The 21,805-nt window shown below is 45.8% G+C and overlaps 1 protein-coding gene across 1 annotated transcript in view; it reads left to right on the top strand.

Annotated features, from left to right (window-relative positions):
* SPG11 (SPG11 vesicle trafficking associated, spatacsin) overlaps positions 1-21,805 on the top strand; it is a gene marked incomplete in the record, with an annotated part of 81,978 nt that overhangs the window by 43,350 nt on the left and 16,823 nt on the right. Inside the window, 12 exon segments of the mRNA XM_070054113.1 lie at positions 742-903; positions 3,146-3,212; positions 5,758-5,923; positions 7,909-8,114; positions 8,331-8,439; positions 10,554-10,713; positions 11,046-11,318; positions 11,905-12,105; positions 13,826-13,933; positions 18,653-18,815; positions 20,822-21,036; positions 21,787-21,805. Coding sequence (XP_069910214.1) covers positions 742-903; positions 3,146-3,212; positions 5,758-5,923; positions 7,909-8,114; positions 8,331-8,439; positions 10,554-10,713; positions 11,046-11,318; positions 11,905-12,105; positions 13,826-13,933; positions 18,653-18,815; positions 20,822-21,036; positions 21,787-21,805 — 1,849 coding nt within the window.

The raw sequence follows: 21,805 nt of genomic DNA, 5'->3' as shown, positions 1-21,805 counted from the left end.
AGAGAGGTCTTCAATCCTCTGGTTTACTCTCCAAATAACTGCAACAGCCAGGAGCTTCATCCAGGTCTCCCGCGTGGGTGTAGGGGCCCAAGCACTTAGGCCATCTTCCACTGCTATCCCATGCATGTTAGGAGGGAGCTGGATCAGAAGTGGAGCAGGCAGAATTCAAACTTTGCCCATATGGGATGCCAGCACTGCAGATGGAGGCTTAACCTTCTACACCACAGTTCTGGCTCCATGATACTAGTTTAATTTACTTTATCTTTTTAATTTTTTTAAGATTTATTTATTTATTTAAAAGAGCTATGGTGGTAGGGGGGAATCTTCTATCCGCTGGTTCACTCCCCAATTGGCTGCAACAGCTGGATCTGGGCTGATCTGGAGCCAGGAGCTTCTTCCAGGTCTCCGACGTAGGTGTGGGAGCCCAGGCATTTGGGCCATCATCTGATGCCTTCCCAGGTGCATTAACAGGCAGCTGGATTGGAAGTAGAGAGCTGGGACTCAAACCGATACCCATATGAGATGCTGGGGCTTTAACCCACTGAGGCATGGCACCTGCTCCAATTTAGTTTATCTTAGAACCAGTACTGAAACTTACTAACTTAAGACAAGTGTCCAATGCTGTTTTTACTACAACATACTTTCTCAAGCTAATCTGTTTCACAGCATTCTTGTGAAAAAAAGTACACGTTTGAGGGGGAGAAAACTATTCTGCAACCTGTTGTCTTTGTTTTTACTTAGGTTATTCAGAATGAAGATACTGAGAGCTGTTTGAAGAAGGTGGATCCTCAGTTACTGAAGATGGCATTACCTGCTTACCCCAGGCTCAAAGCTGCTCTCTTCCCACAATGCACTGCTCTGAGTGTCCTGCCACCTGATATTACACTCTACCACCTAATTCAGGTAGTATTTAGGTGGTCAGTATATGTATCAGGAAGTGTTCATCAGGGAAAACAGAAATCACTGTAGGTCTTCTGAATGGAGGGCATTTACCTTTGGGAATTACATAGCATGTTGGTGTAATGGAGAAATCAAACATGGTGGTGAGACTACCCAGAAATTAGCATGTAAAGAAGCCGTTGACATCCTGGATGCAAGTACAATGCAGGGAAGTGGTGTTATCAGAATCCAGGAACTGCAGCCATCTCTGGGAGCTAAACTCAGAACCAGGCTGCCCAGTGGGAGCTGGGAACACAAGAGGGTGAGGCTAGCATCCTGGAGGAGGGAAATATCTTGGCTTCTCTCCTCTTTCTGCCGTTAATCACCCACAGGGTCCTTGCGACCAAACAGCAACGGAATTGAAAATGCAGCTCCCTGCAGTACAGAGCAGAGCAAGCAAAGCGTGGAAATAGATCAGAGAACAAATAGGTAGTTGATCAGTATGCCTGGCTGCTGCTTTCATCAAGTCTCCATTTTACTACTGATGACTTGTGACTGCCTCTTCTCAGTTTATTAGATTTGTTTAAATTGGTGCTTCTTAACCTTTCAAAGTATGTGAGAGAGCTTTGAACTCTTTTTTTATTATTTTTATTTATTTTTTATTTTTTGACAGAGTGGACAGTGGGAGAGAGAGAGAGAAAGGTCTTCCTTTTGCCACTGGTTCACCCTCCAATGGCCACCGCGGCCGGCGCACCGCGCTGATCCGATGGCAGGAGCCAGGTACTTCTCCTGGTCTCCCATGGGGTGCAGGGCCCAAGTACTTGGGCCATCCTCCACTGCACTCCCAGGCCACAGCAGAGAGCTGGCCTGGAAGAGGGGCAACGGGGACAGAATCCGGTGCCACGACCGGGACTAGAACCCGGTGTGCCGGCGCCGCAAGGGGGAGGATTAGCTTAGTGAGCTGCGGCGCCGGCCAACTTTGAACTCTTAACCCAGAAAAATTATGTGTATGCACGTATTTTGCTTTTATTTCAGTGGGATTCATGGAATCCTAAAAACCTATTCAGGGGTCTTGAGTTAAGAGCACCTGCTGCTCTTTCCTCATTTCAGAAGGCTTTTCTTCCCTCTGCCCCCTGGGTATACCTATTCTGATAGTACTTTCAGTAGTTTCAGTACTACAGAACTCTAATTCCATAAAGGTGCAAAATCCCAATTCTTAGGGTACAGAGTGGCAGTACTCAAAAGTGTGGTCAGCAGAGGGTGCCAGGCCATGACGGCTACTTGTCACTGGTCTGTACCGAGATAGAATTTTGCCTCAGAATATAGTTGTGCTGTGTCACCAAGGACACTGTTCAGTTCAGCAGGCTTTTCTGTGGTAAGACCTCTGTAAAGAAGGAAGCAAATGATGAATTTATATTCCGACACAGGCATCTTAATTCGTTGCAGATCAGTATTTTAGTAGCACTGTTAAAAACTATGGATGGTCTACATATAAGCAGTTTAACTAGCATAACTGGTTTGAATCAACTTGAAATGTAAGTGGTTTCAAGTTGGTTTTTGTTCTGTTTTCAAATTGACTGATGTGATTTTTAGTACTGTTGCTAAAGTAAAATTATTCTTTCCTTACGACACCACAACATTTTTAATTTTAAAGCTACTCTTTGCTAAGCCATTCAAATCCTAACTTAATAGTCCCCCCCCCCCCCCCCCCCCACCGTATCCCTTTCACCATCTCCTTAAAGACTCTGCGAAACCTTTGGCCTGGACAGATTCCAAAGGCCGGTACTCCCTGCTGCCAAAGCTCTGATTTCAGTCGACTCTTTTTCCTTGGTGGTGATTGGTTGTTGTCACCTTCTTTGAACCCCTGGTCTTGTGACCTTTGACTTTGCTGCCCTTAACTCATTTTGTCATGTTTACATGGTAATAGTCTTTAGCTTTTTAGTCCTTTGCCTTTTGATTCCAAAAATATTTCTAAAGCCCTTTTTACGTTATAATTGGTGCTATTTCTACTGAAAGATACAAGACTTTGCAGACATTTCATGAGTTAGAGATTCTTTGAAAGGAACATATTATTTTTATCAAAATAGAAAGGTGTCTCATTTGTTTTTTGTTTCTAACTGAGTTCAAAGAATTTATGTCCAGAGTGGTAAGGTTTTAAATTCCTTGGAGAAAGGCAGGCTGCCTCTGACTTCCTTACACATAATTTTGTTTATTTGTTTGGCCTTCGATGGACTTTAACCTCCGTTTGCCTTTCCCTCCTTTTCAGTCATTATCACCCTTTGATCCTAGCAGATTGTTTGGCTGGCAACCTGCTAACACTCTAGCTGTAGGAGGTAAGTTACCATGGGCACCTCTAGCTTTAGAAACATTTCAGCTGTATGGCCATAGAAATTAATATACTTAAAGCTAATCCTGTATTTTCATTGCTGTCTATTTTAAAAACGAAGGTGCATTCCAAAACAGAAGTCTTTCCAGGAGACTGAACTGAAAGCATACCGTGAGTTAAGTCAGTGTGTCAGGGCATTTGTGCTGTACTTGTAGAAAATGTAATATGTACCTATCTTTCGATATATTATTTTTCCCTTTCCAAAAAAATCTCTTTCCAATGTAGTGACATAAAGGTTAAGAACATAGGTGTTGATGTTCATCAAATTCTGACCCTACCTAGCTGTATGACCTTGGGCAAGTGATTTAACCTATCTTTGGTTCCTTATAAAACAAGGTTAACAGTGCCCACCACACATGTTACTGTGAAAATGAAAGGAGACAAGGCATTTAAAAAGCTTTGATAGTAAGAGCCAGATGCTCACACACCACTGTCTTCCATAGACCATAAGAGTTTGTAATTTTTGTGCCATTCTTAAACTGCTTTCTTTTTTTCTTTTACCTTTGTATTTAGGGTTAGTCTTTAATATGTTGCCTGTGATGCCTCTGCCTATATTACCCTAATGTTAGGGTAGTAATTTTCACATAGACTCTACCCCATATATCGATTGACATACATGAAAATGATATATTTTTTTAAGATTTATTTATTTGAAAGAGTTATAGAGAGGCAGAGACAGAGGTCATCCATCCACTGGTTCACTCCCCAGTTGGCTGCAATGGCTGGAGCTGCACTGATCCGAAGCCAGGAGCCAGGAGCCTCCTCTGGGTCTCCCACGCCGGTGCAGTGACCCAAGAACTTGGGCCATCTTCTGCTGCTTTCCCAGGCCATAGCAGAGAGCTGGATCAGAAGCTAGGACCCCAACCGGCGCGCATATGGGATGCTGGCACTGCAGGTGGCAGCTTTACCTGCTCTGCCACAGTGCTAGCCTCTAAAATCAAGACTTTTAATGGAAAAACTTGATCTAAATTCTGTCATAGATTTCTGAGACCCATGAAAACAAAGTTTGATAAGGGTGATGGGGAATTGTGTCTGTAGTAAAAAGTAAATTAAAGAGTAAATTGCTCAGGATCACACAGCTGATGGTGTCAAGACCAAAAATCAAATATACTCTTTTCTGATCTCAAAGCCCTGTTATCTGAAATACCAGACCTGCCACACTGAGCTGCTTCCCATCATTGGAAACAGTGATATCAACTGGCTCACTTGGAACAGCTTCCCAAGTTAATTTTCATTAGTTTTATACATACAACTGGAGTAGCTCAGGGTCTCCTACACTTGCCCCAAAATCTGCAAACACATTGCCTAAGGAGTCACTCCTGGATCTGCTTTCTCCTGTACCCAGTAAGTGCTCCTCAGTCTGTTTTTGAGAGATTACAGATAGCAGGAGTCCTCCCTGCAGTCATAATTGGCACCTGCAGCAACAGCTGCAGTGATGTCCAGATATGAAGTCCCAAGCAGAGGGTCTGCACCCCAGCAGTCACTGAACTTTGTTCCACTGACAGCCAGACCCTCCCTGGCCTCTGCCACAGTATAAGTGGCCCAGTATGTCCCATTGTCCTATACAAGGAACAGTCTTAAAGACTTAATTTGAACAGTAAATATACCACCATGGTAACTCTAAATATATCATGAACTATTTGCTGAATTGAAAACTTAGTACTTAATGGGCTAAGTGCCACAGCCCTCACAGCAGGGAGATTGCTTTAACCTCAAACTGTAGAGCAGCGCAGATTCATAAGCCATGTGAGCTGGTGACGGTGCAGTACGGGGCAGAGCCAGCACTTGATTTGCCTGGGTGGCACTGCCCTCAGAGACCATCTAGCCCAATTTGCTTGTTTTACTTCAGAGCACACAGAAGCCCAGCAAGGAGAGGAGACTAGACTCATTCACAGTGCTTAAGTGTTAGAGACAGCCCACTCTGCACTGCTAATTGAGGTCCTAAGACAGTCTCTAAGAAGAAAACAAGAAAGCAAATTACAAATAAATTCAATAGGAGCCAGAATTGTGGTTTAGAGGGTTAAGCCATCACCTGAAATGCCAGCATATCACAAGGGCGCCAGTTCAAGTCCTGGCTGCTCCACTTACGATCCATCTCCCTGTTAATGGGCCTGGGAAAGCAGCAGAAGATGGCCAAGGGCTTGGGCCCCTGCCATCTACATGGGAGAGCTTCAGTCTAGCCCAGCCATGGCTATTGTGGCCATCTGGGAAGTGAACCAGCTAATGGAAAATCTGTCTCTGCCTCTCTCTTTTTATAACTCTGCTTTTCAAATAAATAAATCTTAAATAAGTTCAATGGAGGGAAAGTTTAAGAGTTTTTATACAGCTTTTCAGGTAAACATCTTTGTATTCAATGAAGGCTGCCTCTAAGTAAAACAGTTACCCTCGTGGTGGGTTCAAAGTGGTACACAGTGGCATCAAAATGATGATTGCAAATCTGAGGTTGATCATGCGAGATGCAGAGGAGTGATGTCGCTTCGCTTTCTCCCCAGATGCGTCAGGTCGTCTCCCACATTTCTCTAGCCCTGACCTGGTTAATAAGTATGCCATAGTGGAACGTCTGAATTTTGCATATTACTTGTATCATGGACGGCCATCATTTGCATTTGGTACTTTTCTAGTCCAGGAATTAATCAAGAGCAAGACTCCCAAACAGCTGTGAGTATTTAAAACATAATTTGTGTTCTTTAAAAAAAAGTACAACTGCATTTTACACATAGGTTTTAAAAAGTACTGGAAAAAAAAAAGTATTGGAAACATATGATAGTGTAACAGTGAGTATATTTGGATAGTGGTACTTTTATTTTAAAAGATTGTATTTATTTAGTTGAGAGGTGGAGTTGCAGACAGAGACCCAGAGAGAGAGAGAGAGAGAGAGAGCTTCCATCTGCTGATTCATTCCCAAAATGGCCACAACCATGGGAGCAGGGCCGATCCGAGGCCAGGAGCTGCTTCTGGGTCTCCCATGCCGGTACAGGGGCCCAAGGACTTGGGCCATCTTGAGCTGCTTTCCTAGTCCATAGCAGAGAACTGAATCTGAAGAGGAACAGCTGGGGCATGAACTGGAGCCCATATGGAATGCTGGCTCCACAGGCGGACACCTAACCCACTATGCCACAGCGCCGGCCCCTGGATAGTAGTTTTTTTTTCATTTGTGAATTTCTGTGTGTCCTAAAGTTTTGGCACTTAGTGTGTTTGATTTCTATTAACAGGAAAAGAGGTAATATATTTTCAAAGATAATACATTTTTTAATTATGAGTTGTTTAGCAATTATTCTAAAGAAGACATTCCATAATGAGATAGGAATTCTGTAATTAAGAGCTTTCCTTTATAATTCATTTTATAAAGCACAGAATGGAAGGAGTGTTTGATACAATGTTAAATATAGATTAATTTTTTCACTTGTTTTATAAATAACCAAGCAATGCATTTTTACGGTAAAATAGTCAAGTGGTTCAGAATGATAACAGTGAAAGTTGAAAAGGCCGGCGCCGTGGCTCACTAGGCTAATCCTCTACCTAGCGGTGCCGGCACACCAGGTTCTAGTCCCGGTCGGGGCACTGGATTCTGTCCCGGTTGCCCCTCTTCCAGGCCAACTCTCTGCTGTGGCCCGGGAGTGCAGTGGAGGATGGCCCAAGTGCTTGGGCCCTGCACCCCATGGGAGACCAGGAGAAGCACCTGGCTCCTGCCTTCGGATCAGCACGGTGTGCTGGCCGCAGCACGCCAGCCGTGGCGGCCATTGGAGGGTGAACCAACGGCAAAAAGGAAGACCTTTCTCTCTGTCTCTCTCTCTTACTATCCACTCTGCCTGTCACAAAAAAAAAAAAAAAAGTTGAAAGTCTTGGGTCTACCGTTCTCATTCCACAGAATATCATGGTTTATAATTTTGTGTCTCTCTTTAGAAACTTTCCTGTGCCCACCAAAGGCATATATGAGCCCTTTGAAATAAGCTTTATGATGTCAAACTTTGAATGATGTTATTTTTTGATAGTTTGTGTATATACTCATGGTTGATGAGACCACAAGTTGACAATCTTTGGGAAGTCTTCTGAATGAAGTGGGAAGCAAGAGTAACATGGATAATGAGTAGGTGTTTGAGGAGAAGGTCGATCTCAGGAGAGACACTGTGGCGCCAGAAGATAACTAGAAAGCTACGGGGGGCTGGCACTGTGGCATAGTGGGCTAAGCCCCTGCCTACAGCACCAGCATCCAATAAGGGTGCCAGATCAAGTCCTGCTGCTTCTCTTCCCATCCAGCTCTCTGCTATGGCCTGGGAAAGCAGCGCAAGATGGCCCAAGCATTTGGACCCCTGCACTCGTGTGGGAGACCCAGAAGCCGCTCCTGGCTTCGGTCTGGCCCCGGCTGCCATTGCTGCAGCTGTTTGGGGAGTAAACCAGTGGAGGGAAGACCTCTCTCTGTCTCTCCCTCTCTCTGTAGTTCTGCATCTCAAATAAATAAGTAAAATCTTAATAAAAGCTGCCAGGGTTAAATGGATGTGTGCAGCAGGCACAAAAAGGGAAGGGGAGGAAGCCAGCTATCCCATGTGTGGCAGTGTGCGCATGCCTGGTGTTAAGTCACTTGTGTGTTCTGGAGGAGAAACACTTTCATGTGCTGATGTGATTTTGATTCTTTTCTTCTTCAGGATCCAGCAAGTAGGCAATGAAGCCTATGTTTTGGGTCTCTCCTCCTTCCACATACCTTCAATAGGAGCTGCCTGCGTGTGTTTCTTAGAATTGCTTGGCCTTGACAGCCTCAGGCTTCGAGTTGATATGAAAGTGGCCAATGTCATTTTGAACTACAAGTGTAGAAATGAAGAAGCCCCGTACAGCTTTGTCAGAGAGTCTCTAGGTACAGCAGCTTTTCATCATGCGACTTGTTTTGTTTGGAGAAGAGATTGTGGTGGATGGGAAAGAAACCATTCTCTTCCTGTTTCATCCTTTTCCTGCAGAATGTATGTTCTCTATCTCACTCTTAATTGGCCTCTGAAATGATCTGAGCCACACTATTCAAACAGAAATGCCCAGGTCTTTTTCTCTTGACCATGTTGTTTTATATTTCTTATAGGTGAAAAACTATCTAAGCTGGCTGATGGTGAAAAGGCAACCATAGAAGAATTACTTGTCCTGTTAGAGGAAGGTACATGGCACAGCATTCAGCAACAAGAAGTGAAAAGGTTTGTAAATTGCAGGCCCAGCCTGTTTGCTGGCAGGCTTGTTGTGCCAGCCTGTGTTTGACTTAGTCTTTCTTCCAAAACCTTTGTTATCACCGAAATCCCCTTAGGCCGTATCCTCTTACTTTCCCACATATACACTCAGTATGTGGACAATGATTTTCTTAAAGATTTACTTAATTATTTGAAAGGCAAAGTGACTGAGAGGGAAAGACAGAAGAGATCTTCCACCTGCTGGTTCACTCTTCAAATGACCATAATGGCTGAGACTGGGCCAGGCCAAAGCCAGGAACCTGGTGCTTCATCTCCCACGTGGATGCAGGGGCCCAAGGACTTGGGCCAGGTTCTACTGCTTTCCCAGGCCATAGCAGAGAGCTGGATTAAAATTGGAGCAGCCGGGTCTCGAACCAGCGCCCATATGGGATGCCAGTGCTTCAGGCCAGGGCGTTAAACCACTGCACCACAGCGCTGGCCCTGCCTGCTCCATGTCTAATCCAGCTCTCTGCTACGTGCCTGGGGAAGCAGAGGATGATGGTGCAGGTCCTTGAGCCCCTGCTTCCACATAGGAGTCCTGGAAGAAGCTCCTGGCTTCAGCCCAGCCTAGCCCCAGCCATTTGGGGAATGAACCAGTAGATGGAAGACCTCTGTCTCTTTCTCCCTCTCTCTCTTCATATGTGTGTGTGTAACTCTACCCTTCAAAAAATGAAGGAAGGACAGCTGTCTTTACCAAGGAGCTGTGTTTCCTCTGCTGCCTGCTGCTCAGGGTCTGTTAAGTGTTGCAGGTTGAAGTGGTTTCAGAAGATACGGGATATCTCACGAATTTGAATCCAGTGTCCTTAATTTTTTCTTCCTATTCAATGTCAGCCAAGGTGACTATCAACAAAAAGCCATCTTTTCTCTGTGCTGTCCCACTGGGGCTGACCCAGCGAATTCATTGCTGTTTGGTCCCTTCTCTCACCGACCAGTCTCCCTAGTACCCTGCTTGCTGCAGGAACTTGTACTTTGCTCTTAGGGAGACAGCCCAGGTGCCTGGCGAAGCTCAGAGGACTCTAAAATGCAAGAGAATGAGGTGCTCAGAAACTTCAGTGGCATTCTTAGTTTTCCTATGAATGGTGCATGGATACTGGGTTTGCTGATTTGGGGAAGGAAGGAGTTCTGCCACAATGCTGAGAGAGAGATCTTCCTGAGGGGTCCCCTGTTTTTCAAGGCCGTCTGGGACATATTTGCTATTTGTTGAAAGACTTCTTAGAGAATATACTGTACATAAATTTAATTTTTTAAAGATTGATTTATTTGAAAAGCAGAGTTAGAGAAAGAACTATATCTTCCCTCTGCTGGTTTCTTATCCAAATGGCCACAATGGCCGGGGCTGGGCCAGGCCAGGGACAGGAGCTTCATCTGGGTCCCAGATGGGTGGCAGGAGCCAGGTACTTGGTCCATCCTCAGCTCCTTTCCCAGGTGCATTAGCAGCAAGCTGGGTTAGAATAGAGCAGCTGTGACACGAACTGGCGCCCATAAGGGATGCCAGTGTTGCAGGCGTGGTTTTACTCAATGTGCCACAATGCTGGCCCCCAATTTTTTTTTTAATTTTTACTAATTTTCCAGTTTAATACTAAAGCTTGTTTTATTTTATTTAAAAAATATTTAGGGTTCAGCATTATGGCATAGAGGGTTAAGCCACTGGCTGCAATGCTGGCATCCCTTATGAGTGCCAGTTTGAATTCTGGCTGATCCAGCTCCCTGCTAATGTGCCTGGGAAAGCAGTGAAAGATGGCCCAACTACTTTGGTCCCTGCCAACCACATGGGAGATACAGAAATTTGGGCTCCTGGCTTCAGCGTGGACTCACCTCTGCTGTTGCAGCCATGTGGGGATTGAAGCAGTGGATGGAAGATCTCTGGCTGTTTCTCCCCCTCTCTCTAACTCTGCCTTTCAAATAAGTAATTGAATCTTTTTTTTAATGGAAAATTGATACATAAAAATTGTACCTAAGAGTATTTATGGAATACCATGTAATGCTTCAATACTGCATACATTGTGTAATGTTCAAACCAAGGTATAGAGCTATACTTTAGTAAGTTTATTTCTCTACCACCCTCATTCTAAGTCTAATTCTAGGTTATCCAGTGAATCCAGCAGCCAGTGGGCATTAGTGGTGCAGTTCTGCAGGCTCCACAATATGAAACTAAGCACGTCTTATCTGAAAGAGTGTGCCAAAGCAGACGACTGGCTGCAGTTCCTTATTCACAGCCAACTCTATAACTACCAGCCAGAGGAGGTAAGCCACCGACTGTTGGAAATCGGAACACCCCTCAGAATAAAGTGTCATGTAGACATAGGCTTTTGTTTGATACGACATTTTTTACTGAGATGTCAGTGGATTGGCATTAGACAAAACACTAGTCAGTAGGACTGAAGAGCTGAAAAGTAGGACTCTAGATTAGATATGGAAATTCACTAAAAAGCAACAAATAACTTTGTAAAATCATGTGGTCACCTTCAACATGGTTCAGGGTGAGAAAGAATAGTTTTGCCTATGCGTTAACTTTTCAGCTGTAGCTGAAATTGAAAGTTTGGTGTCGACTTGAATTACCTGATTATGTTTCCTAGGTGAAACCTCTTCTCCAGTACTTCAACCCAGTCCTTCAAGACCACCTAAGACTAGCTTTTGAGAACTTGCCCCCAGTGTCCAACTCCAGAATGGAAGGGGATCAAGTCTGCAGCAAGTTCCCCCAGGAATTTCAGAAGAACAAAGAACATGGCACTGATGTCTTTGGCATTCTGCTGCAATGCCCAGAGGAACCGAGCTCCTGGCGCTGGCTCCTGGCCGAGGCAGTGAGGCAACAGGCCCCTGTCCTCAGTATCCTGGCTTCATGTCTGCAGGTACAAATCATGAGAAGTCAAAATTAAGGACCGAAAGAGCAATAGAGACAGTGGTGAGGGACAGGGAGACTGATAACCAGAAGTGGGGTGACGATGAGAGTGAGGATCCCGCGTGTGTGTCTAAGGTCCTGCTGCCTCGGCTGTGAGCCATTTCGTGTACTTCCTGTGCTTTGAGATTTGGTGAACGCAGGTGGTCAGAACTTGGTTCCTGCTTGGTGGTCTCAGAGATGGATGCTTGGTGGACTGACCACCACCACCTCTTAACACAGAAGGGGATGTGCCCGACAGTCCCTTTGCAGAACAGAGGAAGGAAATTCTGTTCTCCTGCCCTGAGGACTTTGCCGACTTGTGCATATGTCCCCCCCTTCCTGCTGCGTTGTCTCTCACCTGCCAAACTGCGGGCCAATTTCCGCTAGTCCCTCTGTTGTTCAGTAGAGGCTGTTTCATGTTGGAAGGCTTTCAAGCCATTTTAACTCCATAAGTGGGCGACTTGTCCTAAACAGGAAATAATCCTCTCATTTGTGCATTTATCAGGTAATCCTGGCCCAGTTGTTTTTGACTTTGAAAATGTCTTATCCAATGGCAGGGTGCCAGCGCTGTTCCTTGTCTCTGTGTTTGGATCATCACTTCTGTGGAGCACAGTGTTGGAGCTGAAGCAATGGGACACATTCAGGGCTCGATAGAGGACCACACCTGGGACCTTGAGGACCTGTCAGTCATCTGGAGAACATTATTAACAAGGCAGAAGAGCAAAACTCTCACCAGAGGTTTTCGACTTTTCTTTAAGGTAGTGATAATCACTTTATTTTAATCCCAGAGCTAAAAAGGGCTGATTCAGCATATACCCCTTGGCTTTTTCTTATTCCTATTCCAGGATGTTTTAATTTTTTTAGCTAACAACAGATAAGGACAATAGTAATAGAATTGTCATTTGTTTAGCAAAGTGCTTTGTATACATTATCTAAGTTCTCACAATAATCTTGTCCAAAGATAATTAAGATATTTAAAGGGATATATTACAGACTAATAAACGAGTGCTCATAGAACTTGAGTAACATACCCAAAATCTCAAAGTACTTTAATAAGTGGTATGTATATTGTTCAGATCCATACTGTCTGATTCTAAACTCTTGTCCTCTGAGTGAACAGCTGCAATTTCATTGGAAGCTATAAAAATGCACAGCTCATACAGTTAGTTACATGGAGCCAATTGTCCAAAAGTGTTAGTTAGCGGTTGCTAATAGCGCCACCTAGTGGAATGTCTCCGGCCCATGTGTAGTGGGCCAAGTACCATTTAGAATAGAGAAAATGAATTGCTGGCCAAGAGTGGAAACAGATGTTTGGCAGAGCTGTTAACATACTGCTTGACACACCTGCATCCTTTATGGCAGTTCTGAGTCCCAGCTCCGCTCTTGCTTCCATCTTCTTACTGGTGCACACTGTCAGACAGTAGTGGTAGCTTAAGTGCCTGAGTCTCTGTCATCCACATGGGAGCCCTGGATTGAATTCTGGGCCCCTGGCTTCAGCCTGGCCCAGCCCCAGCTGTTGTGGGTATTTTATGGAGTGAACCAGCAGATAGAATAGCTCTGTTGTGTCTCTGTCTTCTCTGCCTGCCTTTTTTTTTTTTTTTTTTTTAATTTTTTGACAGGCAGAGTGGGCAGTGAGAAAGAGAGAAAGGTCTTCCTTTGCCGTTGGTTCACCCTCCAATGGCCGCCACGGCTGGCGCGCTGCAGCTGGCGCACCGCGCTGATCCGATGGCAGGAGCCAGGTACTTATCCTGGTCTCCCATGGGGTGCAGGGCCCAAGGACTTGGGCCATCCTCCACTGCACTCCCTGGCCACAGCAGAGAGCTGGCCTGGAAGAGGGGCAACCGGGACAGAATCTGGCGCCCCGACTGGGACTAGAACCCCGTGTGCCGGCACTGCAAGGCGGAGGATTAGCCTAGAGAGCCGCGGAGCCGGCCCTGCCTTTCAAATACATTAAAAAAATTTTTTTAAATGAAAGGATTTTTGGGAGAAAACTTTTTTTTTAAAGATTTTATTTATTTGACAGGTAGAGTTAGAGACAGAGAGAAAGGTCTTCCTTCCGCTGGTTCACTCCCCAAATGGCCGCAATGGCTGGAGCTGCGCCGATCCGAAGCCAGGTGCTTCTTCCTGGTCTCCCATGCAGATGCAGGGGCCCAAGCACTTGGGCCATCTTCTGCTATCCCAGGCCACAGCAAAGAGCTGGACTGGAAGAGGAGCAACCGGGACAGAACCGGCACCCCAACCGGGACTAGAACCTGGGGTGCCGGCGCCGCAGGCGGAGGATTAGCCAGCCTAGTGAGCTGCGGCGCCGGCCCACCCAAATACCCTTTTCAAAAAGAAATATAAATTTAACTTCCTTTATTTTTGACATGTATGATTTAATTCTATAAAACCATTATTAACAGTTCTTAACATCATCATATTTGGCAATATTCTCTGAGAAAATATTAAGGATCATGTAATTGTGTGATCTCTTTAAAGGATTCTCCATTACTATTGATGATGGAGATGTATGAACTGTGTATGCTGTTCAAGAATTATAAAGAAGCTGAAGTTAAACTTCTGGAGTTCCAGAAGAGCCTTGAAACTGTGAGTTGGAATGATTGTGCTCTTCCTTGCTGACCTGAAATTGGTCGCATGACCTGTTGGCTGCGGACAGTGGGGATGGAGCAGTAGAACGGTGATGATGTGGCAATTCAAAGGAAGTCCGTTACACCGTTCCAGAGGTAGGGAAGCCAGGGCGTGAGCTGCCTCACTCAGCAGCTTGTCAGGTGCCGTGAACAGAGGGGTTTCAGGTGATGTGCTAATTGTGATCGGTAGCCTTAGGTTGTTGAAGCCCGACTCTGTGGGAAAAGAATTAATGGTGTCTGCTGTGGACAGTGGAGAGGAGAGTAGTGGTTCCTGGGCTGTATTTTGCCAATGCAGGATCGCTCCAGCGATGTTGAATGTGAAGGGCGTTTAGTACTGCATTAGTGGGGCTGGCATTGTGGCCAGGTAAAGCTGCTGCCTCTGACACCAGTATCCCGTATGAGCACTGGTTCATGGCCCAGCTGCTCCACTTCTGATCCAGCTCTCTGCTGTGGCCTGGGAAAGCCTGGCCTGGGAAGATGGCCCAGGTAGTTGGGCCCCTGCCATCCACATGGGAGACCCAGAGGAAGCTCCTGGCTCTTGGCTGAGCCCTGGCTATTGTGAGTATCTGGGGAGCTGACCAGCAGATGGAAGATCTGTCTATCTCTCTTTGACTTTCAAATAAATAATCTTCTGGGGCTGGCACTGTGGTGCAGCAGGTTAAGCCACTTGATGCAGTGCTGGCATCCTATATGGGTGTTGGTTCAAGTCCTGGGCTGCTCCACTTCCAATCTAGTTCCCTGCTAATGTGCCTGGGAAAGCAGTGGAAGCTGGCCCAAGTCTTCGGGCCCCTGCAACCCACATGGGAGACCTGGAGGAAGCTCCTGTATTTAAATCAGTGAATAAGAACTCATGTCCTAATTCTAGCTAATTTTACTAAGAACCTTCAAGAATATAAGGAATTAAGGATAGAATAGTATATGACTTTCGGCTTTCCCAGAAATCAGTCTGGGGCCAGTGTTGTGGTGCAGTGGTTAAGCTACTACTTAGGACTCCAACATCGGAATACCAGTTTGAGTCTTGGCTGCTCTACCTCTGATCCAACTTCCTGCATTTAATAGGCCTGGGAAAGCAGTGGATGATGGTCCAAGTACTTGGGTACCTGCCATCTACATGGGAGACCAAGGTGGAGTTCTGGCCCCCAGCTTCAGCCTGGCCCAGTCCAGGCCGTTGCAGGCATTTGGAAGCTCGCTCTCTCTTTCTCTGTCTCGTTCACATAAATGAATCTTTTAAAAAATACATTAAAAACCAAAGTCTGATTGGAAGGGTTCCTTAATAGTATTTAGGAGGCCGGCACTGCAGCTCACTAGGCTAATCCTCCACCTGCAGCGCCGGCACACCAGGTTCTAGTGCCGGTTGGGGCGCCGGATTCTGTCCCGGTTGCCCCTCTTCCAGGCCAGCTCTCTGCTGTGGCCAGGGAGTGCAGTGGAGGATGGCCCAGGTGCTTGGGCCCTGCACCCCATGGGAGACCAGGAGAAGCACCTGGCTCCTGGCTTCGGATCAGCGTGGTGCACCGGCCGTGGCGGCCATTGGAGGGTGAACCAACGGCAAAGGAAGACCTTTCTCTCTGTCTCTCTCTCTCACTGTCCACTCTGCCTGTCAAAAAATAAATAAATAGTATTTAGGTAGGCTGGTATCTAATAATGAGCTAACTTCCAACACTTTCTTATCGTAAACTTCTTGAATTATTCTCAGTGGGAGAGAGGCTCCAAAAGCACAGTAATCTTCGTTTTAAGGTTTTTGGAAGCTCGCTCTCTCTTTCTCTGTCTCTTTCACATAAATGAATCTTTTAAAAAATACATTGAAATTTGAAATTTGAGAGAGGAGGATGAGATTTGAGAGAGGAGGATGAGAGAAGAAAAGGGAGGACCACATGGGATACAGGAAAGAAAGCAGAGATTGAAATTCTAACCAGGAGCAAGGAGACAGCAGTAATGTGACCTCAGCTTTTATAAGCCATTTCTTTTTTTTTTTTTTTTTTTTGACAGAGTGGATAGTGAGAGAGAGAGACAGAGCGAAAGGTCTTCCTTTGCCGTTGGTTCACCCTCCAATGGCCGCCGCGGCCAGTGCGCTGCGGCCGGCGCACCGCGCTGATCCGATGGCAGGAGCCAGGAGCCAGGTGCTTTTCCTGGTCTCCCATGCGGGTGCAGGGCCCAAGCACCTGGGCCATCCTCCACTGCACTCCCTGGCCACAGCAGAGGGCTGGCCTGGAAGAGGGGCAACCGGGACAGAATCCGGCGCCCCGACCGGGACTAGAACCCGGTGTGCCGGCGCCGCTAGGCGGAGGATTAGCCTAGTGAGCCGTGGCGCCGGCCATAAGCCATTTCTTAGTTTAAAGTTTTGGCAATCTTGTAATTCCATTGAAGAGAATATTGTACTTCGGTGATGTGCATCAGAGCCCAGAACCTCTTTGTGTATTAGACTTTCCTCCAGAGTGACTTTCATGATGTGATCAGAAGTAAATAGGAAGTATCCAGCCAAGTCTACTGCCTGACTTGGCAGTAGGCACAGATGTAATGAACAGGGTTTTGTAGTCTATTAACATATAATAAATACAGTTTTTTAAACCAAGGGGTTAAGTTTCTTTTGCACCAGAAGGCCCACAACTTTTTATGATTATGTTGTGTGACTATGAAATTACAATTACCGAAAACCAAAGCATGGTCTTCCAAAAAAAAAAAAAAAAAAACAATAAAAGCAAAAGGCCAAGGAAAAATCAGGAATGAAGTCCCAAAGGAAATGTCAAGGGGTGAGCCTTATGGCGCAGTGGATTAGGCCACTGCAGAGACACCTGCATCCCTTATCGGAGAGATGATTGGAGTCCCGGCTGCTCTGCTTCTGATCCAGCTTTCTGCTAATGCTTTCTAGCAGGCAGCAGGTGAAAGCCCAAGTTCTTGGTCCCCTGCCACCCATGTGGAAGCTGAGCTGCATTCCCGGCTCCTGGCTTCAGTCTAGCCTTGCCCTGGCTGTAGGAGGCAATCGGAAGTGGAAGTGAGCGAGCAGATAGAAGATATTTCTGTGTGTGTGTGTGTGTGTGTGCGCACACATGCACATGTGCATGCATGCCAGTGTTACTCTGCCTTTCTAGTAGATATAAACAAACATCAGGTGGGAAAACCCTACTCCTATTAGTCTCTGCCTTCACCTCTTAGTCTTGCAGTGTCTTAAATGTCTTTGCCATATATGCTTGTAGGGTGAACCAACGGCAAAGGAAGACCTTTCTCTCTGTCTCTCTCTCTCTCCCTGTCCACTCTGCCCGTCAAAAAAAAAAAAAAAGTTGCTAGGGGCCAGCACTGTGGCATAATGGGAAAAGCCACCGCCTGCAGTGCATCTCATATAGGTGCCAGTTCGAGTCCAGCTTCTCCACTTTTTTTTTTTTTTTTTTTGACAGAGTGGATAGAGAGAGAGAAAGGTCTTCCTTTTGCCGTTGGTTCACCCTCCAATGGCCACCACGGCTGGTGCGCTACGGCCAGCGCACCGCGCTGATCCAAAGGCAGGAGCCAGGTGCTTCTCCTGGTCTCCCATGGGGTGCAGGGCCCAAGCACCTCGGCCATCCTCCACTGCCTTCCTGGGCCACAGCAGAGAGCTGGCCTGGAAGAGGGGCACCCGGGGCAGAATCCGACGCCCCGACCAGGACTAGAACCTGGTGTGCCGGCGCCACTAGGTGGAGGATTAGCCTAGTGAGCCGTGGTGCCGGCCTGATCCACTTCCAATCCAGCTCTCTGCTATGGCCTGGGAAAGCAGTAGAAAATGGCTCAAGTCCTTGGGCCCCTGCACCCATATGGGAGACCTGGCTTCGGATCAGTGCAGCTCCGGCTGTTACAGCCATCTGGGAAGTGAACCAGCAGATGGAAGACCTCTCTCTCTCTCTCTCCCTCTCCCTCTCTCTCCCTCTTCCTGCCTCCCCCCCCACCTCTCTGCCTCTCTGTAACTCTGCCATTCAAATTAATAAATCTTAAAAAAAAAAAAAAAAAGCTTCTAAGTGAAACACATTTGATTAACTCCACAGTAACTCAGCAGGCTGTTAATTTGAAGTCACTAACTGGGGTACTTACATGCATTAGCCCGTCTTTGACTCGGACACACGGGGACCTCCCACAGAGACTGCAAAGCTTGCCAAGGAGGGCTTGTCTGTGCCAGTTCTCTGAGCACCACTTCCTGCCATTTTGAAAGGACCTGCGTGAGCATCCCCTTTGAGGCAGATGACTTTTGAGGATATCTCAGCTTTCTCAGATGGTCCCAGTTTCAGGAGTTTCCATTTGCTATTCCTGTGAAACCCTTTACCTGAGCCTCTCTGTTTAGTTTATTATTATTATTATTATTTTAAAAGATTTATTTGTTTGTTTGAAAGTTACATAGAGAGAGAAGGAGAGGCAGAGATGCAGAGAGGTCTTCCATCCACTGGTTCACTCCCTAATTGGCTGCAATGGCTGGGGCTGTGCCGATCCGAAGCCAGGAGCCAGGAGCTTCTTCGGGGTCTGCCACACGGGTGCAGGGCCCAAGGACTTGGGCCATCTTCCACTGCTTTCTCAGGCCATAGCAGAGAGCTGGACTGGAAGCAGAGCAGCTGAACTTGAACTGGTACCCATATAGGATGCTGGCACTGCAGGCGGCAGCTTTACCCACTACACTGCAGCGCTGGTCCCTCTCTGTTTATTTGTTGTTGTTGTTTTCCCATAGCTTGACACGGCAGCCACCAAGATCCACCCTTTTTTCCCTGCCACGTGGCTGAAGGATCAGGTGTGTTTCCTTTTGAAGCTTATGCCACAGCAGTGTCAGACCCAGTATGAGCTGGGGAAGGTTTTAGAACTGTCCATTGGAATACAGCATCTCTTCTCTGATGGTAAGACAGTTAAGTTGCTATTGCCTAGCTTTCTTAATCTTGTAAAGATTTTAGAAGGGTAGTCAGGAAATTAAAATTAAAATATATATAATATATAACATTATATCCATTACCAGGTGTACCTTCAAATTGTGGTTAAAACATTCAAAACAGTACAGCAATCCACATCATAAATAAAACAGCCAGTCTCATTCCAAGCAGTTGTCAGATAGCCGCGTTTGTCCCCTGGCCTCTCCATGACATTGCCACTATCATTGCTGCCTCTGGAAAGCAGCCTTAACATGTCACCATTGCTTTTGATCAAAAACCAGTTTGAAGAGTGCGTAACTGACCGTGCATGTTTTGGAAACAGTGTCTTATTTGCTGTAGACCCCTCCAGACACTGGCAGCCTCTAAACTTATTCAGTAAAGCCAATGTTCCTTAGGTATTTGGATAGCCTCACATTCTTGCTGAGTGAACGTGTTATTCTTTAACACTAGATTCTGACGCTTCCATTACCAGGATTATTATTATTTTTTTTTTAATTTTTGACAGGCAGAATGGACAATGAGAGACAGAGAGAAAGGTCTTCCTTTTGCCGTTGGTTCACCCTCCAATGGCCGCTGTGGCTGGTGCGCTGCGACCAGCGCACCGTGCTGATCCGAAGCCAGGAGCCAGGTGCTTCTCCTGGTCTACCAAGGGGTGCAGGGCCCAAGCACTTGGGCCATCCTCCACTGCACTCCCTGGCCACAGCAGAGAGCTGGCCTGGAAGAGGGGCAACCGGGACAGAATCCGGCGCCCCGACCAGGACTAGAACCCGGTGTGCTGGCGCCGCAAGGCGGAGGATTAGCCTATTGAGCCATGGCACCAGCTACCAGGATTATTTTATCACATTCAGACTCATAAATTTTCAACTGGAGAGCTCAGGTTTTCTTGGAACACTGACAGAATGCTAGACTCAGTACCAGTACTGTAGGCGTGGGCCTGATGACTGACGGGAGAAAGTTGTTTCCCAAAAGCAGTATATTTAAGATAGTGCTTGTCAGTTACTATGCAAAGCAAATGTTTTAACCATTACTAAAGATTCATTTTTACAGAGTATTTGTGTTGTGTCTGTGTAGTATGTTGTATACACTAGAGAACAAAAATACATTCTTTAAACATCTGCTTTATTAGGATGCCAGCAAAGAAACCCAGCGTCTCCATATCAGTGCTTATGGTGCAGGTTATCTCACGGTCCCTGGGACTACCTAAATGTGCAGCAGGTGACATTAGAAACAGGCTTCCAGGGGATGTCTCTTACGTTCTTCCCTTATGTCAGGATATCCGTAGGTTCTGTGTAGGCTGTTGGAGAGTGGCAGCAAACCCAGCCACATGTATTGTTGGCAGAGAATTCTTAATGTTACTGTGGGTAATAACTTCCCAGGGACGTGAGGAAGCGCTCAGCTGGGTCTCCCTGTGTTAAGTAGGTGGATGTCAGGAGGAGCACTTGGTGCTGCATTTGGAATGTGATGTAACCAGTAGAGCCATGAATATTGGCCAGCCGCTGTTTTCACTGTACTTCAAATTCTGTGTCTTGAACCACATGCTGCTTTCATTGAATGAGCAAATGGCCAATCAACAAAACAGATTTGGAGAAGATTTCAGAAAGACAGGAGTAGCCTGGGTAAATGGCTGCAGTCTTCCCAAGATTACCACATCCCACTGCATAGGAAGCTGCTGTAGCCGTTCTCTGTGTGTAAAGCCAGATGTACAGATGGAGTCCATGTGCTAATCTCTAAGAGTTTTTAGTAAAGGGATTGCACATTCAACCAGATGTTACTACTAAGGTTTTCACAGGATCATTTTTGGTATCTGATATATAGGAACTATTTTAGGGCTTCTTGTGCTTGTCAGAGTAGAAAAATAAATTCTATTCTTTTAACTGTGTTAAATATATATTTCCCCCTTGATACTTAGTTGGTCTTGAAGTGCCGTAGTGACATTTTATTGATTAAATGTTTATATCCTGTTCTCTTTGGCACAGGTCCAGATGTAAAGAAGCTGTATGCTCTGAGCCAAATTTTGAAGGATACATCTATCGCCATTAGTCATAGGATTATTACTAGCTACAGCATTGAAAACTTTCAGCATGAATGTAGATCTATTTTGGAAAGACTGCAAACAGATGGACAGTTTGCTTTGGCCAGAAGGGTAGCAGAATTAGCTGAGTTACCTGTGGACAACTTGGTTATTAAAGAGGTATCATTAGTCTTTGAAGTTACTTAAAATCTTAGCATATTAAACTGGGAATAAAATGAGATACATAGTTTATAGGAGCTAAGGCTTTTTTCCTTTTGACACACATATTACTTTAAGAAATGGGTGAGGAGCGTGTGTTGTGACTCAGTGGGTGGAACCACTATTTAGGATGCCTGCATCCCATCTTGCAATGCCAGTTAAGTGCTAACTACCACACTTGCAATCCAGCTTCCTGTTAATGTCCCCACGAAGTAGCAGGTGGTGGCTCAAGTACTTGAGTTCCTGCCACCAATGTGGGAGACCCAGATGGAGCTCCTGGTTTCTGCCTGGCCCAGCCCTTCATGTTGTATGTATTTGGGGATTGAGCCAGCAGGTGAAAGATACCCTCCCCCATTCTCCATCTCTCTATCACTCAGCCTTTCAAACAAATACATAAGCTTTTTTTAAAAACTGGATGCGCTTAGTGTATCCATTGTTGAAAAGTGTATGCTCACATGGTAAGTTTCACCACAGAATATGCTACAGTTATTTTCTTTTGGATAGAATTAAATACTAGGTGGCTGTCTCTTGAACCTCACTCAGATAAATGGACAATTGTTTTTCATACCTTAACTTTCCAGGGTCATCTTAAAATATCCAGGGTCATCTGTAGCCAAGTCCCATATTCTCTTATTTGGTATACCTGGGGAGCATTTATATTATGTTCTTTATCCAGGAAAGGCTAAAATTTTTCTCTGTTAAATTTCACAGGTAACACAGGAAATGCAGA

This window comes from Oryctolagus cuniculus, chromosome 12 (assembly GCF_964237555.1).
Source record: "Oryctolagus cuniculus chromosome 12, mOryCun1.1, whole genome shotgun sequence".
Taxonomy (NCBI): Eukaryota; Metazoa; Chordata; class Mammalia; order Lagomorpha; family Leporidae; genus Oryctolagus; species Oryctolagus cuniculus.
This window is presented reverse-complemented; position numbering and strand designations above follow the sequence as displayed.